The sequence below is a fragment of the Heteronotia binoei genome, chromosome 1 (genome assembly GCF_032191835.1).
Source record: "Heteronotia binoei isolate CCM8104 ecotype False Entrance Well chromosome 1, APGP_CSIRO_Hbin_v1, whole genome shotgun sequence".
Taxonomy (NCBI): domain Eukaryota; kingdom Metazoa; phylum Chordata; class Lepidosauria; order Squamata; family Gekkonidae; genus Heteronotia; species Heteronotia binoei.
In genome coordinates this window covers 139899159-139920370 of record NC_083223.1, presented here as the reverse complement: position 1 = coordinate 139920370, position 21212 = coordinate 139899159, and the positions used below count along the sequence as shown (strand labels likewise).

The 21212-nt window shown below is 45.0% G+C and overlaps 1 protein-coding gene across 1 annotated transcript in view; it reads left to right on the top strand.

Moving 5' to 3' along the window:
• The first annotated feature begins 10810 nt into the window (after positions 1-10810).
• RSPH3 (radial spoke head 3) overlaps positions 10811-21212 on the top strand; it is a 47268-nt gene continuing 36866 nt past the window's right edge. Inside the window, exons 1-3 of the mRNA XM_060241600.1 lie at positions 10811-10972; positions 14574-14661; positions 17706-17847. Of these exons, the coding sequence (XP_060097583.1) occupies positions 10842-10972; positions 14574-14661; positions 17706-17847 (361 nt within the window). The 5' untranslated portion in view covers positions 10811-10841. The remainder of the gene's footprint in view (positions 10973-14573; positions 14662-17705; positions 17848-21212) is intronic.

Genomic DNA, 21212 nt, shown 5'->3' with positions numbered 1-21212 from the left:
AGTCTTTCGCATCATCTAATGCTAGTTCCTTTAACTGAAGATGCCAGGGGTTGAGACTAAGGCCTTCTTCATACCAAGCAGAGGCTCTGCTGCAGAACCACAGTCCTTCCTTGAGCCCATCTCAATGTACTTAGAACGGTGTACGGTGTCATTGCACATACATTAACCTGCCAGATAGAGGCTCCAACTATACTCTTAATACTGCTAAATCAATAAGGTAGCTGGACAGGTCTCAATCCAATTCTTGTGTTGTGCAACAAATGACTAGTGCCCCTTCACACACTCACTCTCACACACATACATCTGAAGGCATGCTAACTTACGGTAATTCATTGGGGTCCAACAAAACATGGAAGCTTGCATCAGGGATGGCGCTCTCTTGCTAGATTATTATGGCAAACATGTGTTTGCACAACCTGAGAAGGCTGCTGCTCAAAACAATATACAAGCAAGCACAGCAAATGGTTGTGGGCAGAAAAAGGCAGAGACCGTCAGTGATTCCTGCCTTTGTTGAAGGCTTTTCATGGCTGCAACAGGCTTCAGGAGTTATTTACATTTAGGAGCTATACTAAATGGAACATGTTATGAGTGGTTTTCTGAACGTGTAAGAGATATAATGCATTTTACTGCTATATAAGCCTCTTCCAGTAGCCTTTGATTAAGAATCAAAGTGGTTTATAGACTGGAGATAATTATGTGTGAGGAGAATATTTTCAGTAATTTTATTTCAAATCTAATTTTACCAGAATAAAGCACTTTTTTGCCTGAGAATGTAAGGTTTCTTTACAAATATTCAGCCAGTGTCTGCAAAAGCAACTATAGAAGAATAATTTCTCTTAAAGTCTTGTTGATATTGTTTACACACAAGTCTGTACGCTTGTGAGACATGAAAATGATATGATCACAAAAAGAAAACCCAACAGCTTTACAGTTTGGCTGCTGAATATGCTGAATAACACCAAAGGCTACCACACTGAAATTTGGCTTATACATTCAGTCTACGTTGCTTTGTCATCAACCTGTACTTTCAAAAGTCCTTTGGACAATCTATAAAACCTATGTTACACAGTTGTCACATGCTCTCCTAAGGCCATTTCACTCCTGGGGTTGCCAGCTGTGTAATAGATACACTCAATAGGGAGTCATAGCAAATTGCATCTCCCTGAGAAGTTCACATAATTGCATGTGTTTTTCATAATCAAACTTTATTGTGTTTGGGAAATGTAAACTTACAGCACCTGACAGGCACACTGAAAAACAAACAATTCAATGTGTTAATCACGGAACTTCAGGAATGAAAGATACTATAAATAGAACACCACCTAGTTTATTTTCTTCCTACCTAGGCATAATTAGTCATGCTAGAGGAACTTCACTGCTCTATTTCCCTTGGTTTTTTTCAGATATTACAAAACTCCTTGCACCTCAGAGTTCAATTATATCTTGTCTATATTGACCAAGGGATGTTTATAAGTCTGGAAATACTAAATGTGTGTGTGAGCACACATATATCAGAGTTGTGACTGATTGATGTTGTTCTTGTTTTCCACAAAGAGTGAAAACCTATTAAAGAAGCAAAAGCTCAGTCCTTTAACCAGTATTTCATGCCAAACTCATATCAAGATATTGCATGTCTGTCTTATTTTAGTCAAAAGGTGACAGGAGCCTGTTGATTTATTATTTCCCTACAACAAAGGTAATCACGTACCCAAATACATGAACTGGTCTCAAACCAGCAAGCTGAGCTATATAATTAACAGAGTTTTTGAGTCCTTAGGAACTATTGTTGCTTGAGGCAACTAATCCTCTCAGATAATCATGACACCCAAGGGGTAATAAAGTAGTCTGTGTGACTGTCTCTGCAGGTACATAAAAAAGCATTTCCCCTCTGCTCTAATCAAGCTGGCTGTAGATAGATCCAAGTGGGCAGCCGTGTTGGTCTGAAGTAGTTGAACAAAGTTGCGCCTTTAAGACCAACCAGGTTTTATTCAAATGTAAGCTTTTGTGTGCTCTCTAAACACACTTCATCAGATGAGGGGATCAGGTACCTCCATTCCTACTTGTGTCTCACAAACTTATACCCTGAAACTTGTTTGTCTATACAAATCTTCCTGAGGGGGACGGGAGAGCTTCAGTCTCTTAGTCTAGCATGAGCAAAAATTGTTGCAGGAAGAAAACTAACAGCACAATCTTTTGGGAGCAGATGAGCCGCTACGTAGGTGCAGGAAGGGTTTGCACCAACATACGACCGGTGCCGCCACAGCAGGGGGGAGTTACGAGGGCGAGGGGATGCCCGAGCGCCGCTCCACCCTAGGGCAGCGGCACCTGAGGGCTGCGCCCAAGCGTGGGCAGAACACGGCATTCAGGCGGAGGAGGGGGTGGAGTTGGGGGCGCGACCAGGCTTAGGCAGCTTCCTGAGCAGTTTGGCCCATGACACACCCCGCCCGAGAAGTGCAACTTAACGCCTGCAAAAACAGCAGCATGTCCCATAGGTACTCATTGAAACCAAAAACAAAGGTCACCTCCGCCACTGTGGAAGCTCGTAAACCCCTCAGGGAGCGGCATGATTGCCTCACCAATCCCCTCGCGCCTCGGGATGATGAGCCCCCTCCCCAGCACCCAATCGTGGTCTTCCCCCCTCCTAGAAATACTTCTGCTCTGGCCTCGCACAACTCAGTTGTTAAGGAGAGGAGTGTAGGGTGGGAAGCTCTGCCAGCAAGCTCCCAGCCATACAGACTTAGAGTGAGGGACAAGCAGGCACGCTGGTGACAGTTTTGCACCGCATGGTTGCTTTGACAGTGTCTTTGACTTGAGAGGGAGAGAGAGAGGTCTCTCCCCTGAGACTAACTGCTCTTGTTTCCAGGTCTCCACAGGTTCCTTGCTCCCAGAGGCTCTGCTTGCAAGGATTGTCGCCCATGGCTGGGTAAGTTCCACTGTCTCCCCGCCCCAGCCTCCCCCTCTCCTCACTCTCGACTGCTCAGTGTGCGAGCATCTCTGGCCTTGAACCAGGTAGTGGGCTCCGGCAGGGGGCATTTGCTGACCCCTCCCCCCTGTGCTGCCGCCTGCTCCCTTCCCTTGGTCTGCTCCTGGCACGGTGTGTGTGTGTGTGGCAGCTGCCCTGTTGCGAGGAGGTGGGTCAGAGACTGTCCCTTTAAGACAGCGCAAGGCTGAAATGCAGCCTGCTTTTCCAGCTGCCGCCCCTGTAGGCGCTCTTGATCTCTATCTCTGTTTTGCAGGTGGGACTCCAACACAGAGGCTTCCACGTGTGTCGCTCCACCGCCCCCCCCCACTCCCTCAGCTGTTTCTGCCCACCGCTCGGAATGGAGCCCCGCCCACAGCAAGACTGCCCAACGCACACCAGGGAGACTGTTGCACTCTGTTCTGGAAAAATGAAGTCTGAGCTGTGCCCTCTGTTGTCTCTCCTGCTTGGCATCTATTGCACATTCCCTGGGCAACCTCCCCTCCTGTCAGTGGCCTCTCTGAGGGAATGCCTGGGAGGGTAGACAGACTTGGTTTGGGGGGGGGAAACAGTTTATGAGCCGCCACGCTGCCCCCAGCATGGCTGGACAGGGGAGGGGACTGCTGCCCCTCAGCCTGCTCAGGCTGACAACCTACCCGACCCCACAGGGCTGTTGTGCGCAGGGCGCTAAGTGAGGACTGATGAAGTGGACTCAGAGTTCTGCGGCTGAGGCACTCACTCTGAGTTCCGCGGCCCTCGGGGGAGGTGTTCCGTGCACATGGCAGGGGACGTCAGGGCAACACAGGGGGTCTCTGGGTGGGGGGGGGTGTCTGCTGCTGGGCTGCTCACTCCCAGACACATATTCCAGCTGCTGTCTATGACAGTAAACTCCTGCACTTGGTACTTCCTGTTTGTCTGCCTGCCATTGGCAGAGTCGCTGACAGTGGGAGGGTGTGAGGGGATTGATGGCTTCTACGTGGTCCCATGCGGCCTTATCTCACCCCCACCCCCTCCTTGCCACCAAGTCAGGCTTCTCGTGCACTCATGCCTCACTCCTGTTCCCTCCCCGTGTTGGTGGGATGTCTCACCTTTGTCTGTGATGATCTGCCCATCATTGGCTCCATTCTCTGTTTGTGGGTGGGTTGGGGATGGCTATCAGCCTCTCCCCATCCCTGACTGTCATGAACCATGGCGCATGCGCCAGGACTGGCCAATGGGGGAGGTGGGCTGGCCCTCCCCTCTGGCTGCCTCCACCTCCCTTGTGCCTACGCCAGCAGCGTTGCCATGGCGACCATCTCCCTCACGGCAAGCTACGCCTCTCCCATCCCCATGCTCCAGCGTGCCGAAATCCTCAGGAAGTCTTCTAGCAGCATGGCAGTTATGCCACGGCTGGCCTCCACTTATGTCTGGATTGGGCTGCCCCTCTAGTCTTGGTCTGGGGGTTCTGTTTTCTCTAAATTCTGTTGATACCATCAGCACTTGTCCATTGCTACAAGGCAGCAGGGAGATAGTTCTTTATCTGTGTTTTTTGAAGCAGAAATGTCACGATGCAAGGATTGTTTGCTTATTCTTAAACATTACCATATCTCATATAAGTTCCAATGTCATAGTTCCATGGATTTGGTCTTTGCATGAGTGATTGGGAATGTTATTTACTGCCTTTTAAGATGGTGACTCATACATTCCAGATCTTGAAACTTTCCTTTCTGCTTCACTGTGGTTAAAAGACAAAACAGTTATGGTTGCTATGGTGTGTTTACTGATTCATATCTCCTGTTCAGCTCAAGTACAATTGTTTCTAGACCATTCTTGTTTTCAGGCAGAGAGAAAGAATGCTACTCCTTGCTGTGATTATTATATCTGTTTTCAGACTAACAAGACGGCAACTGAAAGGACTTGAATGCATGAAAGAGGCAAAACTATCAAGCATATGTGCACAGAATCAGACCTTCATTTCATACATAGAACTGCATGCATGGAGGAGAGACAAAGCTTGTTTCACACATGTTTGGTGTGCTCTTGAGCCTATTTCAACCTCCATGTGATCACCTGCAGAAGCTGATGGGGCTGCCAGCAGACTCATGGCCTAGTAGGAACCGTTAGAGGCACCAGTTGTATGAACCAGTGATTCTACATTGGGGTTGCATTACATGTGACTTCTTAAGAAATTTGTCAAAAAGAAAATTTAAAGACCAAAGAAGTTTGTGTAAATGTTTACAAAAAGTTTTTCCTTTAAGATGCTTAGGGGTTGTAAAATAGAAATATCCCCTCATCTACATATTTTGTTTAGAAAATGTCTGATTACAGGGTTTTGTACAATTTTTTTTAAAAGACAGCTTCTTCCGCATGAACTAGAGAGATAACTCTAACCCAGGGGTGTTAAACATGCAGCTCAGGGGATGAGTCAGGCCCCTGGAGGGCTCCTATCAGACCCCCAAGCAACTGGCTGTCATCTGCTTCCTTCTCTCTCTCTCTCTTGCTTCCTTCTGCATAACAGCCTACTTTGCAAGGCTTGCTCAATTGCACAGGAGCTACAGAGCAAAACCTCTATTTTCTCCATTGACTGAGGCTCCTCCCTTGGGGAAGGAAAGCTTGCTTTGCCAGGCTCTCTCAATCACACAGCAGAGCTACTAAGCCAAACCTCTCTTCCTTCTATTGCTGAGACACCCTCCCTCCTGGTCCCCTGGGGAAGGAAGAAAAGAGCCAGAGCTTCCTTTGCCAAGTTCCCTGGATCCCATGGGAAAGAAACAAAGAAAGCACCTATAAGATCAATGAGTGCTAACGTTATATATTTGTGTTTGTCTGTGTTCTTTATAAAATTTATATCTCTACTACCTAATCTTAAATAGATACACACAGGGGTTTCTTTGAGCAGGAATACACAGGAACACAACAGGACCGGGGGGGGGCAAAATTAAAAAATGATGCCCCCTTATGGGCCATTCTATCTTATGGCCCCATTGAATACAATGGACTCCATAACGAATTTGGCGCCCCCCCCCATCGGCGTCTGGAGCAAGCATCCCCCTCTGCCCCCCCTAGATCTGGCCCTGGAACACAGTTCCAGCTGGCTTGGTGTCAGGGGGTGTGGCCAAATATGCAAATGAGTTCCTGCTGAACTTTTTCTACCAAAAAAGCCCTGGATATACACATGGCCCAGCCTGACATGGCTCGGCCCAACTGAACATGGTCAGGCCCAACATGGCCCCATTTATGTCAGATCCTGCCCTCATAACAAATCAGTCCGACACCCCTGCTCTAGCCTATACTCTAGGAAAAATAAGGTAAGAAGGGGAAGTGGGAAAGATGAACAACCTGCAATAGTCATGGGAGTTGCCATCTTAGGTCTAAATTGAAGATATTTTTACATAGACATACAAATAGGCATATTCTTAGGAAAGGTTGAGCTTGAGGAATGTTTCCCATGAGATGGATGCTTGGCTGCTTTGCTATGTAGCCTCACAATATTACAGTCTTGTCCACCATAGATTAGGATTGTTAGGTCTCCTGCTATAGTTCAAAACCTTCTGCCCTCTGTTCTGCAGGGGTGGGTGGGGAATGTGTGGGAAAATAGGAGTCACACCAATGGCATAGGATCATAGAATCATAGAGTTGGAAGGGACCTCCGGGGTCATCCAGTCCAACCCCCTGCACAATGCAGGAAACTCACAAATACCTTCCCCTAAATTTACAGGATCTTCATTGCTGTCAGATGGCCATCTAGCCTCTGTTTAAAACCCTCCATGGAAGGAGAGCCCACCACCTCCCGAGGAAGCCTGTTCCAGTGAGGAACCGATCTAACAATCAGGAAGTTCTTCCTAATGTTGAGCCAGAAACTCTTTTGATTTAATTTCAACCCATTGGTTCTGGTCCTACCTTCTGGTGCCACAGAAAACAATTCCACACCATCCTCTATATGACAGCCCTTCAAGTACTTGAAGATGGTGATCATATCACCTCTCAGCCGCCTCCTCTCCAGGCTAAACATCCCCAGCTCCTTCAACTTTTCTTCATAGGACTTGGTCTCCAGACCCCTCACCATCTTTGTCACCCTTCTCTGGACCAGCTTGTCTATATCCTTCTTAAAATGTGGTGCCCAAAACTGAACACAATATTCCAGGTGAGGTCTTACCAGAGCAGAGTAAAGCAATACCATCACTTCACATGATCTGGACACTGTACTTCTGTTGATACAGTCCAAAATTGCATTTGCCTTTTTAGCCACCGCATCACACTATTGATCCACTCCCTATATCCTTTTTGCACATACTACTACTAAGACAAGTCTCCCCCATCCTATAACCATGCATTGTATTTTTCCTACCTGAATACAGAACTTTACATTTATCCCTGTTAAAATTCATTTTATTGGTTTTAGCCCAGTTTTTCAGCCTGTCAAGGTCATCTTGTATCCCGTTTCTGTCTTCTACTGTATTTGCAACCCCTCCCAATTTAGTATCATCTGCAAATTTAACGTCAGGGTTTCCCAGTTCTCCTATTATAACCTCCCTGAGACAGGCCTCCTAACCCCTCCCACTATTTGGTAGGTCAGTAGGGAATGAGGAAGGGAAAAAACTCAATTGTAGTGACAGAATGATGTTATTTCTAGGCTGAATTTAGCATTAGGATTGTCACACTGCTCTAGATTCAGTAGAAAATCTCAGTTAAAACCATAGTTTCAGCTGAATCCTAGAGGTACGATATAACTTCTGAGTTTGGTCCAAAATTGACATCATGCCATCAGTGCAACTGTACTCCCCATGACCAGCCTCCCCAATCACATCAGGTGCAAGCCATCAGCTGGCAATCTTACTTCTGATGAATAACCAGCAGTGATGACACTGCCATAGCATTTTGGTGGAATCCTAAACCATCCAGTCAAAGCAGTGACATCACTTCTGGTTAACTGTTGCAAGTGACATCCCTACCCACTCCCTCTCCTGCTGGTTGGTAGCCAGTGGCTGGCAACCCTAATAACAATGCAGCAAGAATAGAGTTTCAAACTGAAGCAAAGCGTCTTTCATTTTTTTTTCCTGTACCAAGTCTTTTTAGGAGCAAAACTAGCTACAATATTTCTCGGCTTGGCTTCACGAACGAAGATTTAAGAAGGGTGCAATAGTCCACGTTTGCTGCAGGCTCGCTGGTGGCTGACAAGACCAATGTGGGAAAGGCAGGTCCGGCCACAGCGGCTGCAGGGAAAAGTCTGATTTAGGGTTGGTCCTGTAGCAGTGCGATTCTTCCTCAATCTCCTTTTGTCCTCAAGACCAGCTATGCGTGCGTTCTCAAAGGAAGAGACAGCCTGGTGGATGGTGTGCCTCCATGCTTTGCGATCTGAGGCTAGGTCAGACCACTGGTGATGGTTGATGTGACAGGTGCTAAGGGATTTCTTCAAGGAGTCCTTGTACCTCTTCTTTGGTGCCCCTCTATTTCAATGGCCGGTGGAGAGTTCGCCATACAGGGCAATCTTGGGAAGGCGGTGGTTTTCCATCCTAGAAATATGCCCTGCCCAGCGCAGCTGCGTCTTCAACAGCAGTGCCTCGATGCTGGTAACCTCCGCCCGCTTGAGGACTTCAGTGTTGGTCACAAAGTCACTCCAGTGGATGTTGAGGATGGTGCGAAGGCAGCGCTGATGAAAGCGCTCAAGGAGTCGCAGGTGATGACGGTATAAAACCCACGATTCGGAGCCATAGATGAGGGTTGTCATCACAACCGCTTTGTAAACATTGATCTTTGTGCCTTTTTTCAGATGCTTGTTGCTCCACACTCTTTTGTGCAGTCGGCCAAATGCACGGTTTGCCTTTGCCAGCCTGTTGTCAATCTCCTTGTCGATCTTGGCATCTGAGGAGATGATGCACCCCAGGTAGCTGAACTGCTGGACTGTCTTCAGAACTGATTCACCCACAGTGATGCAGGGAGGGTGATAATCTTCCTGGGGTGCAGGCTGGTGGAGAACTTCTGTCTTCTTCAGACTAACTTCTAGGCCGAATAGCTTGGCAGCCTCTGCAAAGCAGGACGTCATATGCTGCAGAGCTGATACCGAGTGGGAGACGAGTGCAGCATCATCAGCAAACAGTAGCTCTCGGATGAGTTTTTCCATTGTCTTGGAGTGTGCCTTTAGTCGCCTCAGGTTGAACAGGCTGCCATCGGTGCGATAGCGGATGTAGACACCATCGTCCTCATCTAGATCTACTGCGGCTCTTTGAAGCATCATGCTAAAGAAGATCGTAAAGAGAGTTGGCGCGAGAACGCAGCCTTGCTTTACACCTGTGCCTATTGGGAAGGGCTCCGAGAGGTCGTTGCAGTGTCTGACTTGGCCTCGCTGGTCTTCGTGTAGCTGGATGATCATGCTGAGGAACCTTGGGGGACATCCTAAACGTTCCAAGATTTGCCACAGGCCTTTCCTGCTAACGGTATCGAAAGCTTTGGTAAGGTCGACAAAAGTCACATACAGAGCCTTCTTCTGTTCCCTGCATTTCTCTTGGAGCTGCCTGAGAACAAATACCATGTCGGTGGTGCTCCTGTTAGCTCTGAAGCCGCACTGGCTCTCTGGGAGGAGTTCTTCTGCAATGGTGGGCACCAGTCTGTTCAGGAGTATTCTGGCAAGGATTTTGCCTGCGATGGAGAGCAGGGTTATCCCCCGGTAGTTGGAGCAGTCTGACTTTTCCCCTTTGTTCTTGTATAGGGTGATGATGATTGCATCGCGAAAGTCCTGTGGTAATTTGCCTTGTTCCCAGCAGGTGACAAGTACTTTGTGAAGTGAGCTATGTAGTACTGTGCCCCCATGCTTCCAGATCTCTGGTGGAATTCCATCAACTCCTGCTGCCTTGCCACTTTTCAGTTGCTTGATGGCTTTAACAGTCTCTTCTAGGGTGGGGATCTCATCCAACTCTGTTTTCACCGGTTGAAGTGGGGTGAGGTGGATTGCTGAATCTTGAACTACGCGGTTGGCACTGAAGAGAACCTAAAAATACTCCGACCACCGGTTCAATATGGATGCCTTGTCTGTGAGGAGCACTTGGCCGTCTGCACTATGCAAGGGACTCTGAGCCTGATATGATGGACCATATACTGCCTTCAGGGCTTCGTAGAACCCTCTTAAATCACCAGTGTCTGCACACAGCTGGGTTCTCTCTGCAAGCTTGGTCCACCACTCGTTCTGAATGTCTCGAAGCTTGCGCTGGAGGTTGCTACATGCAGCACGAAAGGTTGCTTTTTTCCCAGGACAGGAGGGCTGAGCAAGATGTGCTTGGTAGGCAGATCTCTTTTTTGCCAGTAATTCTTGGATCTCTTGATTGTTCTCATCAAACCAGTCCTTGTTCTTCCTTGTGGAGAACCCGAGGACTTCTTCAGAGATCTGCAGGACGGTAGTTTTTAGGTGTTCCCAGCTACAATATAATAACTTTTAAAATAGCCATTGAGAAATATCAGAGCCTTCTAAGTCTGGACCAACTGTTAGGCAGAGTGAAGCAGCACTCTTCACCAAACAACAATTTAGGACCATTAAAGAGCAAAATTTTCTCATCTCTGGTTTAGTTTAATGTGATATTTGTTTCTACTACCATGAGAAGGGGGAAAGAGACACCGTTTGTATTTTCTGCCTTTAACATCAAATGTCTCTCACCGCTAGCCATTAAACTAAAGTAAGGCCTTAGGAAAAGATAACTCTGCTGGTTGAAATTCAGTAGGAAAGATAGGGACTTAAGCATGCTTTCCTGGAATAACCAGTAGCCAGCAGAACTGGCTGGTCCATGACCAGTCTACCTTGGCAACTGTTGTTGATGCTAGAACTCCATCTCACATAGCAACAGCTACCAGGAATTCCAAAACAATGCCATTAAGAATTCACTAAACCTTTTGGAACACAAAGTGTCTCACACACAGCATGGCCTCAACCTCAGTGGTTCACAGCCAAGATGACTCTTCTGGACCTAGCAGAACCTACACCTACAGCAGCCGCCCCCGAGCTGTACCAATCAGACAGCGATACAGAGGCTCCCAAGACACCAGTGATCAGTGAGTACTGAAGCCTGACTGTTAGTCTCAACCCAAATCACACTCTCAGAGACACAATTTGATACAGAGGCCCACGCCTCTACTTCTCCTACTTTCAGGGGATTTTTTTGTAGAAAAGGCCCAGAGGAACTTATTTGCATATTGGGCCACACCCCCTGACACCAAGCCAGCTGAAACTGTGTTCCTGTGTGTTCCTGCTCAAAAAAGTCCTGCCTACTTCTATCCCATATTATATTATTATGTGTTTATCACTTCCCCAAACTATTAAAAGTTCTAGGGATAGTGCTATTGGTTGCCTTTGGGTGGATGACTACTGGTAACATAAAGACTTTGTTACATTTGCTTTATTTACAGAGTATTTCTAAAAGAGAAGTGTGAAGTGTGCCTTGAAGGTTGTAATGTTAAAGATCACAAGTGCTGTGAACACATGTGAAGCACTGTGAAGGGTTAGTGCCTCACAAAGCCAGAAAGCCTTGAGTGACAGACTGCTCAAAGGACTTTGATTGGTTAGTATTAGTTGAGCAGAAATACTTGGGAACTGAGAAAACTCAGTTTTAGTTTAGCCCTAACTGACTAAGAAGAGTTTAGCTCTGACTGAAAGCAATGTCATACTGATTGAGGACTGGGAAGGTTGGTAAGGAGGAATGAGTGGATCAGTGAAGATTCCCAATTGGGCAAAAAATGGGGATAGATCTTCTAGTTAGAGAAGTGGTTCCCTACCCAGCTGGAAATGGAAATAGCTCAAAGAGTAGAGTGATCCTTGGTGTGTTTACAAAAAGAATTTGAGTTCTTGTTAGTGCACCTTGCCTTTGGAAACCTGAAAAGTCAGTTAAACTCAAAAAAGTATACTGGAGTGTTTAGGAAACGCTGAGATCAACGTTTCTCAACTCAAAGATTCTAAGGCTGTGTGAAGAGCTTTAAAATTCTCACATGCAAGAAACACAGGGACTGGAATTTGTGATTATGATAAATTACCTCAGAGTTATGATTGATTCACCTCAGACATATTACCCCTGATTTCACCTGACCTTTCCTCCTCTATATTGAATAAAATATTTTGTTTTTGAATTTTAAAAGCCTCTCTTGGGCTGGGTTCAGACTGGCAGCTTGGGGCGCTTGGGAGGTGTCCCAAATCGGGCTGGCTCAAAATAGAGCAGTGGAAGCCCATCCACACACTCCCCTGCAATGTGCCTGTATCCCGTACAGGAGGCACTTTGGGGTGGTCAGATGGCTGTAATGCATTATTCCCTCAGCTTGGTTCGGGTTCCTTTCCCCCCATTCATTTCAGTAATGGTCATGTGCATATGTGCCTGTGCACTTGGAAGCAATGTACCGTATTTTTTTTTTAAAAAGCCGGAAGCAGCTTGGGGTGGCCTGGTGGGTTCACACTGCCAATCCGCCTTGCTTGCATGCGCCAGCATCTAGATGCCAGAAAGGCAGATAACTTGTGGTGCAAAAATTTGCTACCGCTTCAGAAGTGGTAATTTTTTGAGCCATCTCAGACACACCTAAAAATAGGGTGAGTACAGGAGGGGGAGGGGAGGCAGATGTGCTTGTTTGGACTTGATTTTTTTATCTGTCTGGGAGCTCTTCCTGTGTTGTCTTAAAGTGCCAGTCTGGATCCGGTCTTGATCTTGCCTCTTCCCTCATTTTCTTGAGCTGAGCCAGCATCAAAATACAATAAAGTGACAGCCTGGGACAGTGATATATATTCGGATAAGAAGAAAATAGTTAAAGAGGCTGCTCAGGCAGAAAGGAAGAAAAAACAGAGGGAAAATCCTTCATCTGAGTGCGGGAATGGACAAGGTCAGGGGTGGTCAACAGTAGCTCTCCATATGTTTTTTGCCTACAACTCCCATCAGCCCCAGCCATTGCCCATGCTGGCTGGGGCTGATGGGAGTTGTAGGCAAAAACATCTGGAAAGCTACCATTGGCCACCCCTGGACTAGGTCATCATAAGGGTCTGCGTTGGAAAGGGGGAATTGACAAAAATCACCCTAACCCCTCTTTTGATGGCAGAAGTGTCCTTCCATTCATAGAAGAGGTTTTTGAACTGGGTGCATAGTGACACACTCATCCAGAGTACTTAGACATTTCACAAGCAGTGTGCTCAGATCTTGCATTTATATATGCATTCTGTTACAGTTGAGTCTACTTCAGGTTGGTTTGATTTCCTCCTTACAGTATCCTTCTAGTGTTAAGAGGGTCCAGTGAGAGCTATTTTCTACAAGTCAAAACAAAATTATATAATCTTTTAATCTTTATTTTACTGTTGTATCCTGTGAAAAACAGCATAGTTTTATAGTACTAGGAAAACAGTTTCATTTACTATCTCACTAATCTGCTGTGTATTATTTTCTTCTTATCCTGCAAAGGCATATTGCTGAAAGGCAGAACATCAAGCTAATAAATAAAAGGAAAGGATAAATAAAAGGAAAAAGAATACTGACAATTAATTATAGCTGCTTCCACACAGGGATTTTTCCTGTCATGAAACACAGGAAGCTCTCCGTTTAATCTATACAACAGAATGCTCAATTCATGGAATTCCCGGGCCTTCCCTCCTTTAAATCTGACACTTTTTATTTTCAGTTGCTAAAAGTCAAACTAGTGGTACATGAGTGTTTAATCCATCACTGGATCTCAAGACATTTTCTTAACCATTAGAAAGCAATGTGGGGGGGGGGGTGTCTTGATTTAGAACAGGGCTCTGATGCTGGAGAAAGTTTTAATTTCACAAATATATAATTTGCCCAATAGTATCGTGTGCCTGCCTATGGGTAGAGTAGCCTAGGAGACATTGACTAGCCCACAATCATTCAGTGCATTTAATGGCTGAGGTAGAATTTGAGCCCAAGTTTCCTCATTCCCAGTCAGACACTATATTATTCCACCATGCAGAGTCTCAGGAAGTAGAATGTAGCCTGAATGAAACAGAGTATCCTTCCTTGTACACATCCCAGATAGTGGCTTGGATCTCATAGAGGCAGGGCCGGGATAAGATGCTGGCCATGTCAAAGCCGGCAGGGCCAAGCCTTGGCGATGGGGGGGGGGCGAGCAGAAAGGGAGGGAAGGGAAGGAAAGGTGCCATCGCCATGGCAGAGGGGAGAGAGGCAGGCAGGCCTGCAAACTAGGCGTTTGTCATGGGTGGGGGAGCCCAATTCGGCAAGCACCTAGTTTGCCTAGTGGGCAAGCCAGCCCTTAACAGAGGATTTCTAGGAAAGGAAGAGATTTCAGTCAACAGTATGGGGCTGCCCCCACTCCCTTTTCTTGCTATAGCCCTAGATGACACCCCTCCCCCCAATACTCATGCTTCTGGAGGAAATACCTTGGAGGAAGTCAGAATTCTGCAGCCAGGAAGGGGGAACAGAATCCATAGAAATCTCTCCCCCTTCCATCTGCAGAAATCCTTTGTGGGATCCAACAAATAAATACTTTAAAAAAAAAAAATCACAAAGCCTCATAATATTCAGAGCACTTGGTACATTTGGTTCTTCTCTGGATTCATTACTGATATTAAGCCTCTCTTTCTACTACATACTTGATGATAAATGTCATTCTGATATAAGTTTATTTCTCCTCTCAATTTTATGAATTGCAGAGATGGTGGCCCAACTCGCTATGGGAATCTTATGTATGACAGGAGAGTGGTTCGGGGCAACACATATGCTCTTAATGAATTACCTTGGGTATGTTTTTTTAACATTAATAATTCACTTTCATGTATTAGAAGGTGATCAAATTATTATTGGAAATGTACACCAATCCTGAAGAAGCACCTTTTTATGGGCTGTTTTGTACATTCATGTTAATCCCTTTATAATTAAAAAAAAGTTACTACACACAGTCAGCTGACTATCATGAAATTTGCAGTACTGGTCAACCCAGTGGCTAATATCTTCCTCACAAGCCCCGCTCTTTATGCCTCCATCTTCAGAGATGAGAGCTGGCCAGGAGACAAGGGGGGTGGCACCTGACCTGGAATGCCCTTCCCCTTGAAGCTCACCTGGTGCCTACAGTTCTCTCTTTCAGGTGCCAGGCCAAAATGTTTCTTTCTATCCAGCCTTTTAATGAATTGTTCATTTTCATTTTATAGTCTGCTTTTAGCCTGAGAACTGTGTAGGTTTGCCACAGAGTTGGTCTTGCATGTACATGGGTCTCAGGTCACAAAAAGGTTTAGAAGTAACAAACATGTTGAAGAGAAAGCAGCATCCTCCTACTTCTCATCTTCTGTAAACACAGCAAGAGCTTGTGCAATATTACGAGGTGTCTGAAGATCTCCCAGAATTACAACTGATCCAATACATAGATCAGTTCCCCTGGAGAAAATGGCTGCTTTAGAGAGTGGATTCTGTAGCACTATACTCCACTGAGGTCCCTTACATCCCCAAACCCCACCCTTCCCAGGTTCCACCCCCTCACCCAATTTTCAGGAATTTCCCAACTCAGAGTCGGCAAATGTAGAATTGTGTGAGGCTCATAATGAAGTGAAGAAATGTGTGATATGCTTTCATATATGCCCAAAGGACAAACCTTTAGCTTAGTGTATATATTCTCACCATTCTGTGTCAATTTTCCCCCTAGGAACTAGATTTCACCTTCTGTGAATAATTGGAATCAGTGTTCCCTCTAAGCTAAGTTAGTGTGAGCTAGCTTAGATTTTTAACCTCCAGCTCACACATTTTTATCTTAGCTCAGGAAGGATGACCCGAGAGCACACTAATTTATGCAGTAGCTCACAACTTTAATGCCACTAGCTCAAAAGTCGAATTTTTGCTCACAAGACTCTGCAGTTTAGAGGGAACATTGGGGTGAATATTTGTGGGATTATATGAATGTTCACATATTCCCTTGAAACATCCCAGTTGTTCAGGCTCACATTCTGAAGTATACAAAGATCACTACAACAGCTTTACATAATTGCTTTCACACATCTGTAAAGCCAGGTACTGAAGCCACAGAATAACACTGAAATGTTCAGTGGATTTTACTCATATGGTGATGATTACTGTGTAGCCAGACTTCTCAAATTCTCATGGAGAAATCCTTTGTGAGATTCCACCCAGCCCCAGAGATGTCTGACTTGCCTTGACCAAGGCCAGGGCCTTTTCAGTCCTGGCCCATCTGGTGGAATGAGCTTCCTTTGGAGATCAGGGAACAGAATGGGATGTAGGGTTTGAGGGATGCAACAAGGATGTGTCTGTAGAAACTCCTCATAATATTGCACAAGCTCTTGCTCTGTTCACAGAAGATGAGAAGTAGGAGGATGCTGATTTCTCTTCAACATGTTTGTTACTTCTAAACCTTTTTGTGACCTGAGACCCATGTACATGCAAGACCAACTCTCTCCCCCAGTATCATCCCATGTAGCAGCTCCACTCTGCCGACCCACACTAATTGGTCATTCCCTTCTGTACAGCTGTTAGGTCAAGCACTGCAAGAGTTAGAGCTCTTTCAGTGACTATTCCTATTTTATAAAATAGTTTTATTGAAGTTGTTAAGAAGTCCTCCATGTTGGTGAGACTGTGTAAGGAGGAGCTAGTCAGAAGCACTCCTAACTCTGACATCCATTGCGGGAAATAGCTTGATTTCACTATTTGTTCTGATGGTATTTAATTGCATTTTTAAAAATATCATTGTACCCTGACTTGAGTCCAGTTTCAGAGAATGGTAGGTTAAAAATCCCTAAATAAATTCATACTATTAAGATGTTGTAGTGATTAGAATGTCAGACTTGATCAGGAAGACCCAAGTCTGAATCCCCACACTACCGTGGAAGCTTGTTGGGTGAACTTGGGCCTAACTTACCTCACAGAGATGGTGTGAGGATGAAACAGAGAAGACACTGATGGAGCTGCTTTGGATCTCCATTGCGTTATAAATGAAGTAAATCAATGAGGTTTTTATTTTAAATATCTTAAATATACACCTAAAACATATTGTGAGGAAAAACCCTTTTTTCCATGGTTTATCCACACTGTTTTTTTCCATGGTTTATCCATGGTTTAGTAAATCATTACACTGAAGACAGATAACCAATTTTGAAAAGCTGGATTACCTGCTAGACTTAATCTTTAATGATGCTTGAATTAGGTGTGTCTGAATAAAATTTCCAAAAACCATGAACCACCTTAACTGTGTTCTATTTTTGTGGACTGGTCAGGTTGTACTATTCTGCAACTAGGGAATACAATGCAGAGGATGTTTTAGTCAAATTGTTTTAACAAAGGCTGCAATCCCTAAATGCATGTGAGTAAGCCTTATTTAATTCCAGAGGGCTTACTTCTAGGTAGGATTCACTGGCTTCCATCCACAATCTTTCACTCCAAGAGTCAAGTTTACAGAACAATCTCTGGCTTTTTCCACACTAACCTTGCTCTGCAGCAGGCTTCCGTTTCTGTCCAGAGCAAGCTAGTAATTCCACACCAGCTGCTCCATGCTGCCATTTTGCTCCGGGGCAACCTGCGATTTGGCGCGCAGCAATGGAAACCTGTTTTTTCAGGTTTACATTGCTGAATGGCAAATCGCAGATTGCCCCGGAGCAAAATGGCGTCACAGAGCAGCTGGTGTGGAATCGCTAGCTTGCTCCAGACAGAAACGGGAGCTTGCCACGGAGCAAGGTTAGTGCAGAAAAAGCCTCTGAAAAAGCCTCACATTTTGTTTTGTTTAACATTATCCCTGTCCGAATAGAACTACTTTGAAACCGTTATTATCCCACGCACATGATTTCCAGAGTAATGAACCTGATCCTGCTGAGATCAAGAAACAAAGGGACGCCCACAGGAAAATGCTTGCCAGAAAGCGAGAAAAGGAAGAGTTTGAGGCAAAGGTCCCTGAGATTATAGATACTGGAAGCCGTATCAACGTGCAGACAGGTAGGCCTTTCATTGTTATGTCAACAGCTCTTCCTTAATATCACTAGTTTAAACAGGCAGGCTTCTGAAGTCAAACCAAGCCTGTCTAGTATGTTATGATTCTAGAAGCAATAAATCAAACATTGGCTCGAGTGTTATTTTCAACTAAAACAAATGTGTTCGTTTTAAAAAAATCTTGCCCTTTTGCTATTTCTCTATAAACAAAGATGTTATATAGCAAGGTTCTCTTGTCCAATTTCCTTTTGCTGTAAATTTGCATCAACTTCAGGATAAAGTTGAAACTGTTTTATATCAATTTTGGTCTCATGACCTAACTACACTTTGTTTTCCTTGTATGCTCCCCAGATCATGGCAATCAGATGTATGCTACAAAGTCTGTCCTTGGAATTTAATTCCCAGGTGTGTGAAGGCCAATTCAGATTGGGACAATGGTGTGTGGGGAAAGGGAGCATAAGGGTGTTTTTACACTAGCAGTTTGTGACTCTCTATCACCGCATTGGAAGCTCACCTTTTACATTACCTAACGTTCTCACAACTGTTTTGCATCGTTGCTGCCCGAAGCATGTACATTTGTTTCAGTGAGATAAGTTTCCAAGCTGCTGCTGCAACATTTTTCTCCACACTAATTTTGATCTGGTCTTTTCTCTACAGGCATTTCAAACTTGTATTGTAAAAGTTTTCATGCATTTTAAAAGACTCCTCCAAAAGCCACCACAAGGTGCAGCAATTTGCATGAGAACTGAGAGCACTTGAAATTTTTACATATCATTGCTTGCCTCATCTAGTAATTTAAATTTGTATTGTTTTTGCAGTGTTGACATGATTTCCAAGCAATTGTATACATTTAACTAAGCACTGGTATCCCAGCTGTCCTAACTGATCAGAGACACACACACACCCCAAACTTAAACTCTTAAATGTAAAAAGGAAATAATTAAAGCGGAACAGTGGCAGGCGATTTGAAGACTCTAAAACTCTGGATCAAACTGAATGTAAAAACACCCCAGATCTTCCTCCAACCATGTTCCTAACCTGAAATGTCCCTATGGGGATGCTATTTGCCCCATTTGGGAGACCACATGTACTTTCCTGACTGGTAAGAAGTTCCAGGGACAGGACAGCAGTACACAGGCTTGGTTTATAATATTGGCTTTATTTACAGATGCATAAGTAGAGCACAGGTGGAGACAAAGAGGTGGTTTTTACAAGACAAAATTTAGCAGTAGTATGTGCAAAAAGGATCTAGGGGTCTTAGTGGATAATACGCTGAACATGAGTCAACATGAGTCAACAGTGTGATGTGGTGGCTAAAAAGGCAAATGCAATTCTGGGCTGTATCAACAGAAGTATAGTGTCCAGATCACGTGATGTGACGGTATCGCTTTACTCTGCTCTGGTAAGACCTCACCAGGAGTATTGTGTTCAGTTTTGGGCACCACATTTTAAGAAGAATATAGACAAGCTGGAACAGGTCCAAAGGAGGGCGACGAAGAAAGGTTGAAGAAAGGAAAGGTTGAAGGAGCTGGGCATGTTTAGCCTGGAGAGGAGGCAACTGAGAAGTGATATGATCACCATCTTAAGAACATAAGAGAAGCCATGTTGGATCAGGGCAATGGCCCATCCAGTCCAACACTCTGTGTCACACAGTGGCCAATAAATGTGTGCACACACACACACACACACACACATATATATATACACACACACACACACACACACACACATATATATACACATACTGTGGCTAATAGCCACTGATGGACCTCTGCTCCATATTTTTATCCAATCCCCTCTTGAAGCTGGCTATGCTTGTAGCCGCCACCACCTCCTGTGGCAGTGAATTCCACATGTTAATCACCCTTTGGGTGAAGAAGTACTTCCTTTTATCCATTCTAACCTGACTGCTCAGCAATTTCATTGAATGTCCACGAGTTCTTGTATTGTGAGAAAGGGAGAAAAGTACTTCTTTATCTACTTTCTCCATCTCATGCATAATCTTGTAAACCTCTATCATGTCACCCCACAGTCGACGTTTCTCCAAGCTAAAGAGCCCCAAGCGTTTTAATAATAAGAATAATTTTTAATTCCTATCCCAGCCTCTCCGTCGAAGCAGGCTCAGGGCAGCTTACATGGCATAAAATGCAGACATTACAATAATACAATAATAAAATACACTAATTACATAACAATTATATTTCTCAATTAAAATATACTATTACATTAAAACTATCAATTAAAACTATCAAATTTAAAATCAACAAATTTATTCGGTGCTGCAATCTTGATGTTACTCATCATGACACAGTTTTACATAACGACGGTAAAATAATTCCACATTAAGGAAAAGTCAGCTGGAAGAGGGTGGTCTTGCAGGCCCGGCAGAACTGGTTAAGGCTCTGCAAGGCCCAAATCTCTTCTGGTAATTGGTTCCACCAGTGGGGAGCTGTAATCAACTCTCTATAAGATGTTCTAGTCACTTCATCTCGAGTACGCCGCCATTGCCTCTCTAACCATCTGAGTCCTCGTTTCAGCTGTCGCAGCTCTGGGGTATACCATGGGGCCAGCTTAACACGGGGGCAAAGAGGGCGTTGAGGTGCAATCTCATCAATGACTCTGGAGAGCCGGCCATGTCAGGAGTCAACCAGATCATCAAGAGAATCGCCAGGGGGCCAGGGATCCTGTAGAGCCATTTGGAACCGCTCAGGGTCCATCAGACTCTGCAGGCGAGCCAAAATCAGCTCACCACCCAAATGGGCTTGGAGTGGAGCATCCATACAAGCCTTAAGGGCAAAGTGGTCTGACCATGGCACTGCTTCTGCAGTTACATCGTCCGCCATAACCCCGGCTGCAAAGTTCAAATCTAACATGTGCCCTGCGTGGGCGATGTAACAGATTGGGAGAGTCCCAGTGTCGCCATGGATGACAGTAGGTCCATCGCCTGACTAGAGGCCTCGTCATCAGCATGGATTTAACCTTTCTTCATTCTAGTTGCCCTTTTCTGGACTTTTTCCAATGCTATAATATCCTTTTTGAGGTGCGGTTACCAGAATTGTACACAGTATTCCAAATGAGACCGCACCATCGATTTATACAGGGGCATTATGATACTGGCTGATTTGTTTTCAGTTCCCTTCCTAATAATTCCCAGCATGGCGTTGGCCTTTTTTATTGCAATCGCACACTGTCTTGACATTTTCAGTGAGTTATCTACCACGACCCCAAGTTCTCTCTCTTGGTCAGTCTCTGAAGGGCTGACAGTACTTGAAGGGCTGTCATATAGAGGAGGGTGTGGAATTGTTTTCTGTGGCCCCAGAAGGTAGGACCAGAACCAATGGGTTGAAATTAAATCAAAAGACTTTCCAGCT